At 29.7% G+C, this 20,606-nt stretch overlaps 2 protein-coding genes, 1 long non-coding RNA gene and 1 pseudogene across 4 annotated transcripts in view; 2 read left to right on the top strand and 2 right to left on the bottom strand.

Moving 5' to 3' along the window:
* Positions 1-308: 308 nt before the first annotated feature.
* On the bottom strand, positions 309-3,467 carry LOC105669834 (uncharacterized). 2 transcript variants are annotated; one of them, XR_010889304.1, is made up of 3 exons: positions 3,311-3,467; positions 1,141-2,874; positions 309-440 (listed from the first exon to the last, which is right to left on the bottom strand). It is a non-coding gene; the product is annotated as an uncharacterized lncRNA (long non-coding RNA). The 2 variants fall into 2 exon arrangements; XR_010889301.1 differs by lacking the exon at positions 3,311-3,467 and having other exon boundaries at positions 1,141-2,395; positions 2,558-3,155.
* A 137-nt stretch (positions 3,468-3,604) lies between these two features.
* On the top strand, positions 3,605-9,257 carry LOC136998440 (phospholipase A2-like). The gene is made up of 5 exons (XM_067351061.1): positions 3,605-3,744; positions 5,542-5,822; positions 8,009-8,168; positions 8,448-8,588; positions 8,789-9,257. Exons 2-5 carry the CDS (start codon positions 5,558-5,560, stop codon positions 8,859-8,861), a joined length of 639 nt encoding a protein of 212 aa, XP_067207162.1. The 5' UTR covers positions 3,605-3,744; positions 5,542-5,557; the 3' UTR covers positions 8,862-9,257.
* On the bottom strand, positions 8,691-16,192 carry LOC136997338 (dihydropyrimidine dehydrogenase [NADP(+)]-like; annotated as a pseudogene).
* The window catches only part of LOC136998461 (phospholipase A2-like), a 5,612-nt gene continuing 1,039 nt past the window's right edge, over positions 16,034-20,606 (top strand). Inside the window, exons 1-3 of the mRNA XM_067351129.1 lie at positions 16,034-16,172; positions 17,930-18,210; positions 20,397-20,556. Coding sequence (XP_067207230.1) covers positions 17,946-18,210; positions 20,397-20,556 — 425 coding nt within the window. The 5' untranslated portion in view covers positions 16,034-16,172; positions 17,930-17,945. The remainder of the gene's footprint in view (positions 16,173-17,929; positions 18,211-20,396; positions 20,557-20,606) is intronic.

The raw sequence follows: 20,606 nt of genomic DNA, 5'->3' as shown, positions 1-20,606 counted from the left end.
TTCAGTTCGACCCCTTATTAATGAAAAACTATGTAATTAAATATAATATCAACAGTCATTCAATAATTGTTTACACCGGAAAAATGCAATACTGATGTTAAGGTTAATTGTTTGACATACTCTGTTGAAAATGACGGTAAAGTATTATTTAAAAGATTTCGATTACATTTTTTGGCGGCACGCCTTTCTTAATCACGTGTAAAATTGTTTTCGGAACCATAATAAAAAATAAAATACACAATTTCAAAAAAAAAAATATAATAATTTTAATTTGCAACTTACGCAATGGAATCGATAATCGAACACACGGACAGACGAAGTATGCATCAGATGCAATCATCGGTCACCTTGAGGATGTGGGTATTAGCGTCAAAGGTAATCGCCTGATATGCAGAATCCGCACAAGTCATATAGCACTAGCGGCAATTTATGCACATATCCTGGAAAGAATGGCAAATAAATATACATACTTGGATAATATCATACAATTAAATATCGTTTAAATATTATTTAAATAATTGAAATATTAATTAGTCATTTATAACATAAATCGTCAGTCAAGACGACAAATTGCTTGCATCGTCAAATCATAAGCGGCAATTTATGCACATATCCTGCAAAGAATAGCAAATAAATATACATACTTGGATAATATCATACAATTAAATATCGTTTAAATATTATTTAAATAATTGAAATATTAATTAGTCATTTATAACATAAATCGTCAGTCAAGACGACAAATTGCTTGCATCGTCAAATCATAAGATTCCTTGGGAATACACAAAGATAAGATAAAAAAAGAGCAATCAAAACCATAATATAAATTACTTTATTAATTTTGAAAAATAAGAAATGCAAATTATGTATATTAAATTTTGTTTCGTATTTTGTTTTACATTGTATAGATTTATTAAAATAAACACAAATGCAAGTTTTTTCTTATTATATTATATTAATTATCAAATTACCGTATATTATTAATTGACAATACTGAGTAACTTTAGCTAAGAAATATAAATTTACGTTTATTTCTAATAAAATTCCATATTTCTGTGACATTTTGCAAACTGCAAAATGTCACAGAATTAATTGAAATATGCTAGTTGATGGCACATCTGTATATATTTGTAAATATACCATGCAGCTGCTTTTTCATCATTCACAGAGTCCACGGTCGTTTGAGTGATCTCAGCAAGGTCTCCACAGAACACACTTGGCACTGAGGTCGTCACGGTCGTCATCATAGTCTCGTCTACTTTCGACAAGTTCCATCTGTTCATCTTAATCAACATCACGCCTTCACACGCTTCATTATAATTCATTATAAATTATTTCAAAAAATGAAACATTGCCACGAAGAGACAGAAATTCCCGATTGCTCTTGCAAGCGCACATTCCCGGCTTGCTGCCTTTCTCGACAGCTAGCAAAAAATTCTTCAAGGTGAAGAAACCCATTTCCGGTGTAAGATTTTCGAAAATCGATATACTCTTTGGCTCTGGAAAGCCAATTCCTAAAAAGATTACTTTATATCCAACATTTTGAAGGCCCTAAAACATTTTGGAACTTATTCGTAGAATAATTTATTACTAAAATTGATAAAAACATTTTAAATCATAATTTTTAAAGTTAGAATTTAGAAAATATTAACGAAAATTAATTTTAAAAATTTAAACCATTTTTCTCAAAATTAAAATAGACTGATAAGGCCATAATATAAAAATTATTTTATTAAAATATCTAATATAATTAAAAATAAATACTGTGAAAAATCAACAAATTATTATTTTTAAATCAAATTTATCTGTATTGTCAAATCGTCTTTGGACAGCGATCTTCCTAACTCAATTTTCACTCATAAATCTCTAACGAGATCCACCTCGAAGCTGACAACGTCATATGGAAGTCTGTATTGTGGTATTTCGGAAGAACTTAACCCGCCTATATATTTTTCTCTTTCAAAGATCGTAATATCATTGTAACCAAGTCGAGCGAGAAATGTCGCACATAAGAGAGAAGCTGGTCCGCAACCGAGAAGAGCGATCTTCGTATCTGCATGAGGTACCATTTGATTAGGTATTCTAGTTTGAGGAATATTCATCTGTTTAAAAATCTGGGAAAACAAGCAATGTATAAGTCAAACGCCACGTTTATCATTTAAGTGATTAAAAGTTGAATTAAATATAGAGACATTAGAAATGATGAAGAGATATTTATTTAGTCCTATGGAAACTTGCGCTCAAGGATTACCGTGGAAAATACGCGCGCACATGATCGGGAATTCCAGTAATTACTTCGTCAAGGATCTCATCGATCTTCAAAGTGGCGTTCTTCTGGACGAGCTTTGCGCTGCGTACAACACGATCATGCACACATCACGCAGCAATGCGAACTCTGCAAAGCAAGGTGAGTATTCGAGTGAAAAAAATGACGCGTTTCATCAACTCGACATAACTGAGTTTTTACACCCAATTTATTTATCAAGGTCTCATATTATTATCATTCTTGAAATTCAATACACGTAAAATTTTTTACATTAAGTATTTTTAAACTTACGATAATTCTGTATGCATAATTCCAATTATTGTTTGCAAAAAGATATAATTTCGACCGTGTAATAATTACATAACCTGTAATGTTTTTCAAAGGATATTTGTGCGAAATATGCGACAATGAGATTATTTTTCCATGGAATACAAGTTCGATGTCACCAATGCTCGGCGGTGCATCACCGCGTTTGTTGATCCAAACGTAATCATTATTGTCCACGATGCGCACGTTTGCAAAAACGCCGCGCCTTGCTGGGTCAACCAACGCAGGATAATGAAGACTGTGATACGGACGATACCGCAAAGAATTCCTAAACGCAAGCGCTGCAAGCATGTGTTGTAAAATGTTACTCGTGTAATGATTTACATTTTGTACGTGTTATTTTTTTAAGCGGATTAAAAGCAATTTTAGACTGTTATTTTTATACATTAATTATCGTATATGTTAAAGTTATATGTATAGTGTTTATCTGACTATGAATTTATATATTCACGTGTAATTTTGTAGCGCTCGGTCTAATAAGGTCATATAAATGACATATGTATAGAGAAGGAAAAGTTAAAAAGTGGAGTTTTTTAAATAATTTCCTTAAATGTCTGTTGTTTGACCTTCCATATATTTATCTACTGCATCTTTTAATAATCGCATAAACTTCGTAGACAACGCGCAGAGTGTCAGAAATATGTATTTTGCATACGCAAACAGCAATGGTTGTTCATTAAATGCGACACGTTAATGATCAATTGCGATGATACATACTTCTAATTCTGCGGAAGAGTCTTCATAATAGAACACCCGTCGTATCAAACAATAATAATGGATAACATTTCACAGCTGTATACCATCGGGATCAAACGGATAAACAAGAATTGAGAAAGACAAATGAAAGGCAAAGTTTGTCCATCGCAAATTATGCACATTGTTGACTGTTTGTCACGTCATTCAAATGAATACTAATTGCAAATTTTTATCTTTATCGTCTACATAAATAATACAACTGATATATGTACCGGCAAAATTCTCCTTGGGCCCACCTTTGACATTTGCACAAGTGTTAAATGACAATATTCGACTTACCTTCGCACACCCTGCGTGCGCCACCTTCTGCAGGTGGAATAAGATATCCGCGAAGATACTTAAGTGAAGTACTGTCAAGCTGTGGCCAGCCCGTGTCGCCAGTCGATTGCAATCAGGTAAGCAGACACAATGTTCGCTATAATTTTCGCGAGATTAGCAAAAGTCTCGAACGAAGAATTATTATATCAGCTTAAATCAATTTCACTATTTCTTACATCGTTATTATTATCATTTTTTTTTAAATACTTCGACATTTTATAGATCAATGTAACACAAAATAAATAATAAAATCAATTTTTTTAAATTATTTACTTAGTTTACTTTTATAATCATCAGCACATATATGAATTTTTGTATTTTGGATACTCTAATGTTCCAATATTTTTCAATAAAATTTTTAAAATAAAAAAAATTAATGTTTTAATATATGGTCAATGTATTTTATATTTGTATTTTTTTCCTTGCGATAGTGCGATAATCTATCTTCAATAATTGTTAAATAAAAGTGTGTTATACTTTTTAAATTTTAGAAGACTGAAATAACTACTGAACAAATCTATATAAAAGCGCAAGTGAATTACCGAGCAAATGTAAATTGTTTATTCTAGTTATAGTGTGGTGTAATTTATTTGCGTTTTTGTTTAGATTTGTTATATTTTTTATTTATTCAAATATAATCAATTTTATTTTATTAAACTATTGATTACTAAAAAATTTGTGAAAAAATAAAATAACATTTATTAAAAAAGTGTAACATAAATTGTTAAAAAAATAAAATTTTATATATATTTTTTTTTAGTAGATAGATATTTTTCATTATCAATTTTTTATTTTAAAAATTTTATTGAAAAATATTGGAACATTAGAGTATCCAAAATACAAAAATTCATATATGTGCTGATGACTATAAAAGTAAACTATAAAAATAAAAAATTTTTTAAAATTGATTTTATTATTTATTTTGTGTTACATCGATCTATAAAATGTCAAAGTATTTTAAAATAAAAAAATTATTACAATATATGACTTAGCTTCCTTTCATAATCACCAGCACATATATGCATTTTGCATAAAAAATTTATCGCTTGTTGTGAAAGATAAGGCAAATTTGGCAGTAAACTATAAACATGACGTGACTATAAACAATGCATAAAAATTTTGCAATCAAGTATTTCATTTAAAAAATTTCTGCTATTTTACTCATTTATCACGTGAAAGAAAGAAATTGTTTTATAATAATATAGATTATGGTTGGACAGTATTTAATTTTGCCACTTTTATCTCCACAGTTATAATTCTATATGAAAATAAAGATTATTAAAATATTAAGAAACGAATAGTTCATTTAAATGAACGACCATCGTAGTCAGTCGTTACTATATAGGTACTTAATTTAAATATTGCAACACTTAAATTACACTGTAATTATAAGTCATTAATTATCTACAATTTGTGTAAAAAAATAGACGCAGAGTCAGCCTTAAGGGAAAACGGTGTCAGACCCTGAATATACAATTGTTTTTCAGCTTATCATAACTTAAACAATACGTTGAATGGCAATGATTTAGATATGAAATCATTAAAGCGTCCTAGTTCATATCATGTTTTCAATAAAATTGTATTTATATCAGAAAGTAAAAAAAAAAAAGACTTATGTAAACATTATTGTTATAAAAAACTTCTCAAATATTTTTACCATGAAACAATTTTACGTATGATTAAGAATCTTACGATTATAGAGAATGTATCATTTCTATTCTAAGACATGTGTCTAAGAATTTCTTTGTAACTTACAAGTGTTTAATTTGATATTTAAATAATTCTCCTCTTAGCTTTTTTATTATAACATGCACTTAACAGCGTGTGCTTTTGTTCATTAGAACTATTTCTTATCCTACCGTCATTTATTCCAGGTGAAAACATAGTGCAATGTCACGTGTACGTGTCTGTCTCTTCGTACTCTTCCTCGTACTCAACATCGCCGTTCAATTCGGTGATTGTGAGGATACAACGAATAATGTTAACTGTGATGAAGACGTTCCGCCTGGCTCCGATAAAACTCGTATATCATTTTGGGAATGGCCTTTTACTAAACCTACCCAGAACGATAACGTGCTTGCAAGATCCTTTAACAGCAATATCAACAAAATCCGAGACTATACAGAAACAATGAAGTTCAAGTTGATCTTTCCAGGTAATTCGACTATTCGTAATTGAAGAGTTTACAAGAAAACATTTTAAATGGTAATAATAAATTTAAGGAAATCTACTTTTGCGTATAATTTAAAAATAAAATATAAAAATATATATATTCCATTAAAATATTAAGAATATTATCAGAATTTTTTTTAGAATTAAAACAAAACATTATTTTATATTAAACTATTAAATATTAAACTATTAAATATAATAAAAAACAAGCTATTAGAGCAAGAGCTAGTTAAAATTGCTCAAAATTCATCTTATTAACAATATACAAACGTTTCGGCCTAAAGAAACGTGACCATCTTCAGTGTACAAATTTTAAAATTAATAATGAATTTGCCTCGACTGATTAGTCGAGTTTCGCTCACTATCAATGACACATGTATCATTTTTTAAATTTTGACATACATATCCGACGAATTGTTTACGCGTTGGACGTTCTATGGCATTACACACTTTTAACAAGTTAAAAACAAAATGTATAAGCAGGATTACCAGAAGAGATCTAATCAAAGTTAAAATCAAAGTTCGAAAGCGTTTCTTGTTTACTTAACTTATGTATCACCATTATGTTCTGTTTATAACTTCATTATTAATTTTAAAATTTGTACACTGAAGATGGCCACATCTCTTTAGACCGAAACGTTTGTACATTGTTAATAAAATAAATTTTGAGCAATTTTAACTAGCTCTCTCTTGCTCTAATAGCTTGTTTTTTATTACGATTATTGTTCAAAATTTAAGAAAGAGCAAATCTTAATAATATTTTTATTAAATATCATTAATATTTTATATTTTTTAAGCATAAAAAGAATATTCTTTGGTTCCATTTTGTGTGCAATAAATATTTTTATAATTGACAATAAGCGCATGAATTTTACACATTGCTATCAATTATAACAAATACAATATTTTTCAGCAAAAAAATTATTGAAAATATAGTATTTGCAGATTATTTTATGTAAAGTCTTCAATTTCTGATTTCATCTTTTATTTTTATTAGCTAATTAATTACGTAACAATCTTTTTCTGAAAAAAAGCCATTACAGTTATCAATAATATTATAAATGTAGTTAATATGTTAATAGAGTTAATATGCTGATTTACTGTCACTGCAATATGTTCAATATGCGCAATATGTGCAATGAGACAATATGACATATGTATAAATTGACGGACGACTTATAGTTCGTATTCGAATAATCACGAAAAACAAAATTATCTTTATAACGATATGTAAAATATTGAACAAACTCGCTTTTTCCTCGCCATACTTCATATTTATGAAGAAACAAGATAACACCGTGCCACCGTTAATCCGTTCATTAAATGCAAGTATCTTCAAGAATTGTTTATAAAGTATAAAACTGTAACTGAAATCTAATTTTATGTTTTAAATAATATTAATTTAAAATTTTTTAAATAAAGTTATTCTGTTAGAATAAATATGGATTGCGAAAAAGAATGAAATGCTTCGAAAGATACATTTCAATCGTTACAAACGTTAAGAACCATCGCAAAAGTTTGCTGGAAAATTCCACAATGATAATCAAAAACGTTGAATCTAATAATCGACTTCTGATACATGCGATGTGCCGAAGGATTCTAATCTAAACTTTTATTTCTCACGTTCATGCGTGCAATCAGATGTAAATACGAGAAGCGTATACGTCAATTGCAGCTGTAACTTCCGCGATATGTTTTTTTCAGACAATGTTTTAAAAACAAATTGTAGTATATTTTAAATTTGTTTCCTTTTTGAAAAGCAAACGTTGTTTCTTAAAAGAAAACTTTAAATATTTTAATGTTACAAATAAATTCGTAACTAGGTTCTTTTATTTATATTTTTGCAAAAAATACCTGTACATTTATGACGTGATTATGTATTATATATTTTGGTTGCTTTATTGTTTCATAAACTTATAAATATCGACAGACGTTTTTAAGTAATTTTGTAATAAAATTGCAGAAAAAATGATGATATTAATTGATTGGGTACTTTTCTCTTTCTCTCTCAAGTATAATTTTTATTTTTTTATTTTGTTTGCATCAAAAATTAAAAAGTAAAACTAAAAACACCAGTTTAGCAAGAAATAAATTTGTAAGTCTGATAAAAAAAGAATTTATTATCATTATTGAATGAAATATTTTCTTCATCGATAATGTTCATGTTAGGAACACTCTGGTGCGGCGATGGAGATAGAGCGAAGGATGAAAACGATCTCGGAAAATTCAAGAAGACAGACGCCTGTTGCAGAGCGCATGATAATTGCACAAGCAGTTTGATGGGTGGTGAGATAAAACTCAATCTCCATAACAATGGCATTTTCACGAGGTAATTCGACAAACGAGATAATAAGACCATTATTTGTAGTGCAATCTCTCATGCTTTTTTCTTGTTAAATTTTTTTGTAGCATTGCGACGTTTAAAATAAATTTTGTATCGTCCTGATATTTGAATACAAAATTTACGTAAATAAATGTGAAATGTACATCTAGCAATATCTCATATTACATATTGCATCTTCAATAAAGAATTCGTTCCTTTGCGCTTGTTTTACTAAAAATTTTTAACTTTTTGCTTGTCTAACTTATGTAATTTTTTGACAAATAGATCTGCTTGCACTTGCGACAATGAGTTCTACGAGTGCTTGAAGAATGCCAATAACATACTCTCCAAAGGGATCGGAAAAACGTATTTCAATATACTAGGACCACAGTGCTTCAGCTGCGTATGCCCAGAGAACGGTTGCAAGTAAGATAAATAATAGTAGTGCTTATTATTTAATTCATTTCGGTTATCCGTTTGGCAGCAAATTAAGTAAATTTAAAATTTTTGTTGCAATAAAAAAAAGGCTTTTGTATACAAAATTTATTTCAATTTTTTCAACAATTGGTTGCATTAAATATTGTAAATTAGATATAATTAATTTTTATCAAAAATGCAAATTTTAGCGCTTCTACTAGCAGTTCAGAATGCAAAGATCAGTGCCGCAGATATCAATGGAATGATAGTCCTCGCTTTTGAGTCAATGGTCAAAATAGAAGACGTTCAAACAATTTGGCAAAATAAGATTTCTAAATGTAAGATTCTTAAAGATGTAATCCTACAATTATGTATGCGCTATATTATTCTACTACTTCTAACAATAAGAACTCTTAAAAAATTCTGTACTGTAAAATTTCTTAACTTTTCTCAACTGTATTATGTTTTGTCTTATGAATTTATTCAAAATACATTTATAAGATTTGAATTTCACCATTTTTTGGATTAAAATCGACACCAGTCGATTCATTTAACTTATATAATAGGTCATTTATGTACATATTGTACTATTAAAATTATGTATGTTATAATATGTATTATAATAAGGAAGTGATGTATATAACGCAAATAAAATAAAACTTATCAATTGCAATCAAATATCGTATTCTGTCGTATTTTTTCATATTCTATCAGCTGGGTTATTAATGACACAAAACTAATATAATTAAATATGATGTCAACAATCATTCAATAATCGTTTATGTAGAAAAAAATGCAATACTGTTGTTAAGATAAATTGTTTTACATACCTTGTTGAAAGTGACGATAAAGTATTATTTAAAAGATATCGATTACATTTTTCGGCGGCACGCCTCTCTTAATCACGTGTGGAATTGTTTTCGGAACCATACTAAAAAATAAAATACACAATAAAGTAAAAATTAAATTAAAATAGAGTATAATTTTAAATTGAAACTTACGTAATACAATCGATAATCGGACACACGGACAGACAAAGTGTACATCCGGTGCAATCGTCGGTCACCTTGGGAATGTGAGTGTCAGCGTCGAAGGTAATCGCTTGATATCCAGAATCCGCGCAAGCCATATAACACTTACCGCAATTTATGCACATATCCTGAAAAGAGTGGCAAATAAATGTAAAGATACTTGAATATCATATAATTAAATATCGTTTAAATATTATTTAGATAATTAAGATATTAATTAGCCAAAATATTTATAACATACATCGTCAATCAAGGCGACAACTTGCTTCTTGTTGTCTAATTCTTTGTAGCTGCTGATATGGGCTGTCGCTTTACCAATTACGTCCTTAACGCTAGGTATCGGAGCGATTGGTTCTTGAGCCGGTCGTGTTACTTTGATAACTTGATCCAAGGGATTTGAGTTTGCTTTCAGCTCGGCTATTTTCTGTTCACGCAACTTTTGATATTCCCCGAAATATGGTATATTCTACAGAACAATTTTACATATAAAATAGAAGCATACATACATACACACTCACACACACGCATATATATTGAAAAAAATATTACAATTATCAAATTTATTAAACATTTTTTAATGAAAAAAACTTTCTCAAAATTCTAAAATAGCAATGTAATAATTATGCTGGATAATATTTTAATATAAATTATTAATTTTATTATTTTGTAGAAAATTCTTAATTTTATATTAATATATTCAAATGTTACATTTTTTCGCGAAAACATTGTGTTCAATATTGATATCTATAACTGCAATAAACGTTTAATTAGTTTCTTTTCAGTTTTGTTGTTAAAAGATTGATAAATAATTAGTAATGCTTACAATAAGTAAAAATATGTGATTACAATGCTTACTTTGCCGAGAGCATGTTGCAAGGAAACAGGCTTGCCTTTTTGATGTTTGAATGTCGGTGGACTCTGACCGTCCCAATCTTTTATCTGCGCAAGACTCTTCAAGTATAATAATGCTTTCAAACCAGTTACATAATCATCTATCAGGGTAAAATCTTGATTTTGGATGGCACTGCAAACCTGCATATTAAATATTATATTGATATTCCATTTTTCTACAATTTAACTTCTTATAAAATTATATTATAAATTGTGCAGTAAAATGTCAATTTAATCCCAATCTTAATACATAAACAGAGTAATTTACCTGAACAACTGATGCACCGCAATGCAAGAATTGCAGAGCAACGTCGGCTGAATCGACGCCGCCGGCACCAAGTATTGGGAAACCCGGAAGATGCTTCGAGATCGTCGAGATGACCCTTACAGCTTGAGGTCGGGTAGCGTTTCCTGACACTCCACCGTACGTCGTGGATTTGTTTAGACCAACCGCCGGCCATGGAGTTGCATCGGCGTACAATCCCATTAATCCCGATACCGTGTTAATTGCGGTAACGCCATTAGCTTTGCCTACATCAATAAATATCTTAATATTGTTAATTATTTAGAGATAATTTTAATGTAAATTATATTTTCTACAGCACTTTTTATTTTTATATTTTCCGCAAATACATAAATTTAAAAATTTGTATTAATTTCTTGAAATAACTTTACCTTCGTAAGCCGCCTTGGCGATTGAAAGGATATCAGTGATATTGGGTGTCAATTTTACGAAGAACAGTATCTTGACGGCTTCACGAACCCATCTGGAGATATTTCAAACCAGTTCAGGATCCTAAAAATTAATTTGTCATTAATTTAGATTTTAAATTTTAATAAAAAAAAAAGAGGAAATTAAAAAGAAAATAAACCTGTCTACAAGCTAGACCATTCCAGACTCTCCCATGCCATGAGGACAGGATAAATTTAATTCCAAGCCATCAGCACCTGATGCTTCCGCTTTCCTCGCCAATTCTGTCCAATCAATTCTGTTATAAGTGCACATGATGCTCGCAATGACGATCTGTGCAAAAATAAATGATACAAAAAATAAACCGTTGATCTCTAGCAATTAATTAAAAATTATTCTAATTTCATCATTATACTCTTTCACAATTTTACATATATTAAAACTACTATTCAAGTACATACCTTCGTAGGGAAGTCTCGCTTCAGTTCTGTAATACTGCCGCACCAGTAATTGGCGGCTTTTTCAGATATTAGCTCAATATTGAGAAAACTGCTCTGCTCGGGTCCGTAATGATGACGAGACGTTGTGCCTTTAATAATGCGCGGCGATACATTAGTAACGAGATCCTGTGATAACATATTTAAGATAAATAAAAAAATTTGTGAAAATAAAATATAAGTTTGAAACTTGACGATAATTTCTTCGTAAAATACCTTGTCCAAAGAGAAAGTTTTCATGATGGCAAAGAACCAACCGGCTTCGAAAGCCCGTCGAATCATCGCGCTGGTGGTGCAAGGTGGAGCGGAAGCCGAACCGAAGGGATTTTCAAATTTCAGACCACACATCTCGACACTCAGGTCAACGTCGTCGATGGCGGTGTTAAATTTCGATAACAGCGAAGATTCCGGCACCGTCAAATCATAAGATTCCTAGAAAAAACGCAAAAAATGAAATAAAAAAAGAGCAACCAAGACCATAATATAAATTATTTTATTAATTTTGAAAAATAAGAAATGCAAATCTATGTACATTAAATTTTGCTTTGTATTTTGTTTTACATTGTATAGATTTATTAAAATAAACACAAATGCAAGTTTTTTCTTATTATATTAATTATCAAATTACACCATATATTATTAATTGGCAACACTGAATAACTTTAGCTAAGAAATATAAATTTATGTTTACTTCTAATAAAATTCCATGTTTCTGTGACATTCTGCAGTTTGCAAACTGCAATGTCACAGAATTAATTAAAATATGCTAGTTGATGACACACCTGTATATATTTGTGAATATACCATGCAGCTGTTTTCCCATCATTCACAGATTCCACGGTCGTTTGAGCGACTCCAGCAAGGTCTCCTCCACAGAAGACACCTGGCACTGAGGTTGTCAACGTAGTCTACTTCCGGCAAGTTCCACTTGTTCATCTTAATTGGCTCCATAGCACGCATCACTATTCATCATAAATTTTTCTTTATATCATATCATAGTATTACGTTTCCGAAACGAGTCGCGCAGTTCGCACAAATAAATCAACACTTTTTATGAAAAAGGACACTTTAATAATAAACACAGAACTCAATAATTAGTAACCAAGAATACAATACTAAGATCGGAGCTGTCATAAACGTCCGCCCGAGCAGACAGCTACCAAAGATCTGACATATAACAGTTTGTTTATAACTGTCATAGAGACCGTTTAAACCGCTATTCAATATTCGTTGACTTGACAAAGAATATAAGAAAGATTATTAATAAATGCCATTTGGCTTCAACTTTCTAATGACCGATCGATATTATCGATCGGTCCGTCAGCTGTAACACACACAGCATCAGCGGCAAAATAGTACGGGCACAACAATAGATAGATCAATATCATGTTAATGTCATAGGTAGTTAGTTATTTATTAGAGTAATATATAATAAATTCATATCGTAGCAAAATAATATTTGATAACAAATTATTTTAATAAATACTTAAAATTATTTTAATTGTCTGATATAAGGATTCCTTATATCATATAAAATAATTAAGTAATAAATGATCTTATTTGTAATATTTCTAATATATTTCTATTATTTTTTTTCTTTATATAGTTTTAATGTGTATAAACACATGTAAAACACTATATAATTGCTCACCAACTGGGTTATACAATCCCGAACCGAAAGCTGAAATCACGAAATCCGCTTTCAAAACAACCTTTTGTTCTTCGTCCTCTACCCACTCGCCTTCTTCGTTCTGTTCAGTCCTGCAAAATTCGATTGCGGCAATCTTCTTGTTACGAAGAACGACTCGTCTTGGCGATTGGAATGGTAAAAATTCACATTTCTCTTCTTTCGCTAAATCCATCTATAAACAACTTTTGAATATTTCAAATTTGAACGCTTGGATTCTAAATCTTTAAGTCCTAAATTATCAAATCAATTTTTTTCTTAGGTTTTTAAATAAGAATTTAAATAATAAGAATAAGTTATTTTATAAATATTATGGACAATTACCTCTTCTGAAACAGCACGTACGTTAGTAAAACCTTTTCGAAAAACAACAAACACTTTTTTCGCTCCACAACGGAGGGCGGAAGTAGCGCAATCAAAAGCTGTGTCTCCCGCACCGAGAACAATCACATTACCACGAAGAGATGGAAGTTCCTGATTGCTCTTGCAAGCGCACATTCCCGGCTTGCTGCCTTTCGCGACAGCGGGCAGAAAGCTCTTCGAGGTGAAGAAACCCATCTCCGAAGATTTTCGAAAATCGATATACTCTTTGGCTCTGGAAAGCCAATTCCTAAAAAGAATTACTTTACATCCAACATCTTGAAGGCCCTAAAACATTTTGGAACTTATTCGTAGAATAATTTATTACTAAATTTGATAAAAAAATTTTAAATCATAATTTTTAAAGTTAGAATTTAGAAAATATCAACAAAAATTAATTTAAAAAATTTAAACCATTTTTCTCAAAATTAAAATAAACTGATAAGGCCATAATATAAAAATTACTTTATTAGAATCTAATATAATTAAAAACAAATACTGTAAAGAATCAACAAATTATTATTTTTAAATCAAATTTATCTGTATTGTCAAATCGTCTTTGGACAGCGATCTTCCTAACTCAATTTTCACTCATAAATCTCTAACGAGATCCACCTCGAAGCTGACAACGTCATATGGAAGTCTGTATTGTAGTACTTCGGAAAGACTTATCCGCCGATATATTTTTCTTTTTCAAAGATCGTAATATCATTGTAACCAAGTCGAGCGAGAAATGTCGCACACGAGAGAGAAGCTGGTCCGCAACCGAGAAGAGCGATCTTCGTATCCGCATGAGGTACCATTTGATTAGGTATTCTAGTTTGAGGAATATTCATCTGTTTAAAACTCTGAAAAAACAAGCAATGTATAAGTCAAACGCCACGTTTATCATTTAAGTGATTAAAAGTTGAATTAAATATAGAGACATTAGAACACTGAGAGAAAAATCCGGTTAAAATTGATCGGAAAATCCATTCAAAAAGTAACAAACGGATATTATCGATCCCTTCAATCGGAAAAAATAACCGATGAAGACTGAAATAACCGATCAGAAAATTCCGATTAGAAAATATCCGATCTAAAATATCCGTTTGTTACTTTTTGAACGAATAGTCCGATTATATTATGTCCGATCAATAGATCTAACATCTGATCGGAATTTTCCCCTTAAATATACCAATTAATATTAATATTAATTTGTATCACTTCTTCTTCTACTTTGAGTTCTTCAAGAACAGTTCTAACTGTATTACAATTCATTTCTTTCACTTCTTAATAATTGACACGTAATACACTATTATATACAAAATATTGCACACAATATTGCGTCACACTGCCTTCACGCTGCTTCGATGACGAACACGAGACAATAGAGTACAGGCTCATGCACGCTGGGCCCATCGGTATGACTGTTAGCACGACCAATCACAATCGAGTTACTTCGAGTGCGACTTCGAAATGTGTACACATGTATTTCATCGGACTTCTGAACGGATAAATTGTATTTCATCGGATATTACACTTTATCGGATAATATTTTAATCGGATATAGTACATTAGATCGGACATTCAGCTTGTTCGGAAAAAATACCTTATTTTTATTCGATCAAGTGCAATGTCCGATCATATTATATATCAATTTAAACGGATAAGTAAATCGCAGCTCATTATCCGTTCATATTTCATTTGAAATTTTATTTCATCGGATAAAGGCATCCATCATTTCATCGGATAGCCCCAAATCCAATCAAAATCAATTGAATAAGATGTTCAAACGGTTTTTTCCGATTAGAGTCGCTGGATATTTTTCTCAGTGTTGTCACGATTGAAGGGATCGATAATATCTGTTTGTTACTTTTTGAATGGATTTTCCGATCAATTTTAACCGAAATTTTTTTCTCACAATCAGTGCAGAGTGTCAGAAATATGTATTTTGCGTACGCAAACAGCAATGGTTGTTCATTAAATGCGACACGTTAATGATCAATTGCGATGATACATACTTCTAATTCTGCGGAAGAGTCTTCATAATAGAACACCCGTCGTATCAAACAATAATAGTGGATAACATTTCACAGCTGTATACCATCGGGATCAAACGGATAAACAAGCATTGAAAAAGACAAATAAAAGGCAAAGTTGTCCATCGCAAATTATGCACATTGCTGATTGTTTGTCACGTCATTCAAATGAATACTAATTGCAAACTTTTATCTTTATCGTCTACATAGATAATACAACTGATATATGTACCGGCGGAATTCTCCTTGGGCCCACCTTTGACATTTGCACAAGTGTTAAATGACAATATTCGACTTACCTTCGCACACCCTGCGTGCGCCACCTTCCGCAGGTGGAATAAGATATCCGCGAAGATATTTAAGTGAAGTACTGTCAAGCTGTGGCCAGCCCGTGTCGCCAGTCGGTTGCAATCAGGTAAGCAGACACAATGTTCGCTATAATTTTCGCGAGATTAGCAAAAGTCTCGAACGAAGAATTATTATATCAGCTTAAATCAATTTCACTATTTCTTACATCGTTATTATTATCATTTTTTTTTAAATACTTCGACATTTTATAGATCAATGTAACACAAAATAAATAATAAAATCAATTTTTTTTAATTATTTACTTAGTTTACTTTTATAATCATCAGCACATATATGAATTTTTGTATTTTGGATACTCTAATGTTCCAATATTTTTCAATAAAATTTTTAAAATAAAAAAAATTAATGTTTTAATATATGGTTAATGTATTTTATATTTGTATTTTTTTCCTCGCGATAGTGCTATAATCTATCTTCAATAATTGTTAAATAAAAGTGTGTTGTACTTTTTAAATTTTAGAAGACTGGAATGACTGAACAAATCTATATAAAAGCGCAAGTGAATTACCGAGCAAATGTAAATTGTTTATTATAGTGTGGTGTAATTCATTTGCGTTTTTGTTTAGATTTGTTATATTTTTTATTTATTCAAATATAATCGATTTTATTTTATTAAACTATTGAATACTTAAAATTTGTAAAAAAAAAATAACATTTATTAAAAAAGTGTAACATAAATTGTTAAAAAAATAAAATTTTATATATATTTTTTTTAGTAGATAGATATTTTTCATTATCAATTTTTTATTTTAAAAATTTTATTGAAAAATATTGGAGTATCCAAAATACAAAAATTCATATATGTGTTGATGACTATAAAAGTAAACTATTAAAGTAAAAAATTTTTTTAAATTGATTTTATTATTTATTTTGTGTTACATCGATCTATAAAATGTCGAAGTATTTTAAAATAAAAAAATTATCACAATATATGACTTAGCTTCCTTTCATAATCCCCGCACATATATGCATAAAAAATTTATTGCTTGTTGTGAAAGATAAGGCAAATTTGGCAGTAAACTATAAACATGACGTGACTATAAACGATGCATAAAAATTTTGCAATCGAGTATTTCATTTGAAAAATTTCTGCTATTTTACTCATTTATCACGTGAAAGAAAGAAATTGTTTTAATATAGATTATGGTTGGACAGTATTTAACTTTGCCACTTTTATCTCCAGTTATAATTCTATATAAAAATAAAAATTATTAAAATATTAAGAAATAGTTTATTTAAATGAACGACCATCGTAGTCAGTCGTTACTATATAGGTACTTAATTTAAATATTGCAACACTTAAATTACACTGTAATTATAAGTCATTAATTATCTACAATTTGTGTAAAAAAATAGACGCAGAGTCAGCCTTAAGGGAAAACGGTGTCAGACCCTGAATATACAATTGTTTTTCAGCTTATCATAACTTAAACAATACGTTGAATGGCAATGATTTAGATATGAAATCATTAAAGCGTCCTAGTTCATATCATGTTTTCAATAAAATTGTATTTATATCAGAAAGTAAAAAAAAAAGAGACTTATGTAAACATTATTGTTATAAAAAACTTCTCAAATATTTTTACCATGAAACAATTTTACGTATGATTAAGAATCTTACGATTATAGAGAATGTATCATTTCTATTCTAAGACATGTGTCTAAGAATTTCTTTGTAACTTACAAGTGTTTAATTTGATATTTAAATAATTCTCCTCTTAGCTTTTTTATTATAACATGCACTTAACAGCGTGTGCTTTTGTTCATTAGAACTATTTCTTATCCTACCGTCATTTATTCCAGGTGAAAACATAGTGCAATGTCACGTGTACGTGTCTGTCTCTTCGTACTCTTCCTCGTACTCAACATCGCCGTTCAATTCGGTGATTGTGAGGATACAACGAATAATGTTAACTGTGATGAAGACGTTCCGCCTGGCTCCGATAAAACTCGTATATCATTTTGGGAATGGCCTTTTACTAAACCTACCCAGAACGATAACGTGCTTGCAAGATCCTTTAACAGCAATATCAACAAAATCCGAGACTATACAGAAACAATGAAGTTCAAGTTGATCTTTCCAGGTAATTCGACTATTCGTAATTGAAGAGTTTACAAGAAAACATTTTAAATGGTAATAATAAATTTAAGGAAATCTACTTTTGCGTATAATTTAAAAATAAAATATAAAAATATATATATTCCATTAAAATATTAAGAATATTATCAGAATTTTTTTTAGAATTAAAACAAAACATTATTTTATATTAAACTATTAAATATTAAACTATTAAATATAATAAAAAACAAGCTATTAGAGCAAGAGCTAGTTAAAATTGCTCAAAATTCATCTTATTAACAATATACAAACGTTTCGGCCTAAAGAAACGTGACCATCTTCAGTGTACAAATTTTAAAATTAATAATGAATTTGCCTCGACTGATTAGTCGAGTTTCGCTCACTATCAATGACACATGTATCATTTTTTAAATTTTGACATACATATCCGACGAATTGTTTACGCGTTGGACGTTCTATGGCATTACACACTTTTAACAAGTTAAAAACAAAATGTATAAGCAGGATTACCAGAAGAGATCTAATCAAAGTTAAAATCAAAGTTCGAAAGCGTTTCTTGTTTACTTAACTTATGTATCACCATTATGTTCTGTTTATAACTTCATTATTAATTTTAAAATTTGTACACTGAAGATGGCCACATCTCTTTAGACCGAAACGTTTGTACATTGTTAATAAAATAAATTTTGAGCAATTTTAACTAGCTCTCTCTTGCTCTAATAGCTTGTTTTTTATTACGATTATTGTTCAAAATTTAAGAAAGAGCAAATCTTAATAATATTTTTATTAAATATCATTAATATTTTATATTTTTTAAGCATAAAAAGAATATTCTTTGGTTCCATTTTGTGTGCAATAAATATTTTTATAATTGACAATAAGCGCATGAATTTTACACATTGCTATCAATTATAACAAATACAATATTTTTCAGCAAAAAAATTATTGAAAATATAGTATTTGCAGATTATTTTATGTAAAGTCTTCAATTTCTGATTTCATCTTTTATTTTTATTAGCTAATTAATTACGTAACAATCTTTTTCTGAAAAAAAGCCATTACAGTTATCAATAATATTATAAATGTAGTTAATATGTTAATAGAGTTAATATGCTGATTTACTGTCACTGCAATATGTTCAATATGCGCAATATGTGCAATGAGACAATATGACATATGTATAAATTGACGGACGACTTATAGTTCGTATTCGAATAATCACGAAAAACAAAATTATCTTTATAACGATATGTAAAATATTGAACAAACTCGCTTTTTCCTCGCCATACTTCATATTTATGAAGAAACAAGATAACACCGTGCCACCGTTAATCCGTTCATTAAATGCAAGTATCTTCAAGAATTGTTTATAAAGTATAAAACTGTAACTGAAATCTAATTTTATGTTTTAAATAATATTAATTTAAAATTTTTTAAATAAAGTTATTCTGTTAGAATAAATATGGATTGCGAAAAAGAATGAAATGCTTCGAAAGATACATTTCAATCGTTACAAACGTTAAGAACCATCGCAAAAGTTTGCTGGAAAATTCCACAATGATAATCAAAAACGTTGAATCTAATAATCGACTTCTGATACATGCGATGTGCCGAAGGATTCTAATCTAAACTTTTATTTCTCACGTTCATGCGTGCAATCAGATGTAAATACGAGAAGCGTATACGTCAATTGCAGCTGTAACTTCCGCGATATGTTTTTTTCAGACAATGTTTTAAAAACAAATTGTAGTATATTTTAAATTTGTTTCCTTTTTGAAAAGCAAACGTTGTTTCTTAAAAGAAAACTTTAAATATTTTAATGTTACAAATAAATTCGTAACTAGGTTCTTTTATTTATATTTTTGCAAAAAATACCTGTACATTTATGACGTGATTATGTATTATATATTTTGGTTGCTTTATTGTTTCATAAACTTATAAATATCGACAGACGTTTTTAAGTAATTTTGTAATAAAATTGCAGAAAAAATGATGATATTAATTGATTGGGTACTTTTCTCTTTCTCTCTCAAGTATAATTTTTATTTTTTTATTTTGTTTGCATCAAAAATTAAAAAGTAAAACTAAAAACACCAGTTTAGCAAGAAATAAATTTGTAAGTCTGATAAAAAAAGAATTTATTATCATTATTGAATGAAATATTTTCTTCATCGATAATGTTCATGTTAGGAACACTCTGGTGCGGCGATGGAGATAGAGCGAAGGATGAAAACGATCTCGGAAAATTCAAGAAGACAGACGCCTGTTGCAGAGCGCATGATAATTGCACAAGCAGTTTGATGGGTGGTGAGATAAAACTCAATCTCCATAACAATGGCATTTTCACGAGGTAATTCGACAAACGAGATAATAAGACCATTATTTGTAGTGCAATCTCTC

Source organism: Linepithema humile, chromosome 1 (assembly GCF_040581485.1).
Source record: "Linepithema humile isolate Giens D197 chromosome 1, Lhum_UNIL_v1.0, whole genome shotgun sequence".
Taxonomy (NCBI): Eukaryota; Metazoa; Arthropoda; class Insecta; order Hymenoptera; family Formicidae; genus Linepithema; species Linepithema humile.
The sequence above is the reverse complement of the archived record's forward strand: the minus strand, read 5'-3'. Positions and strand labels throughout refer to the sequence as shown.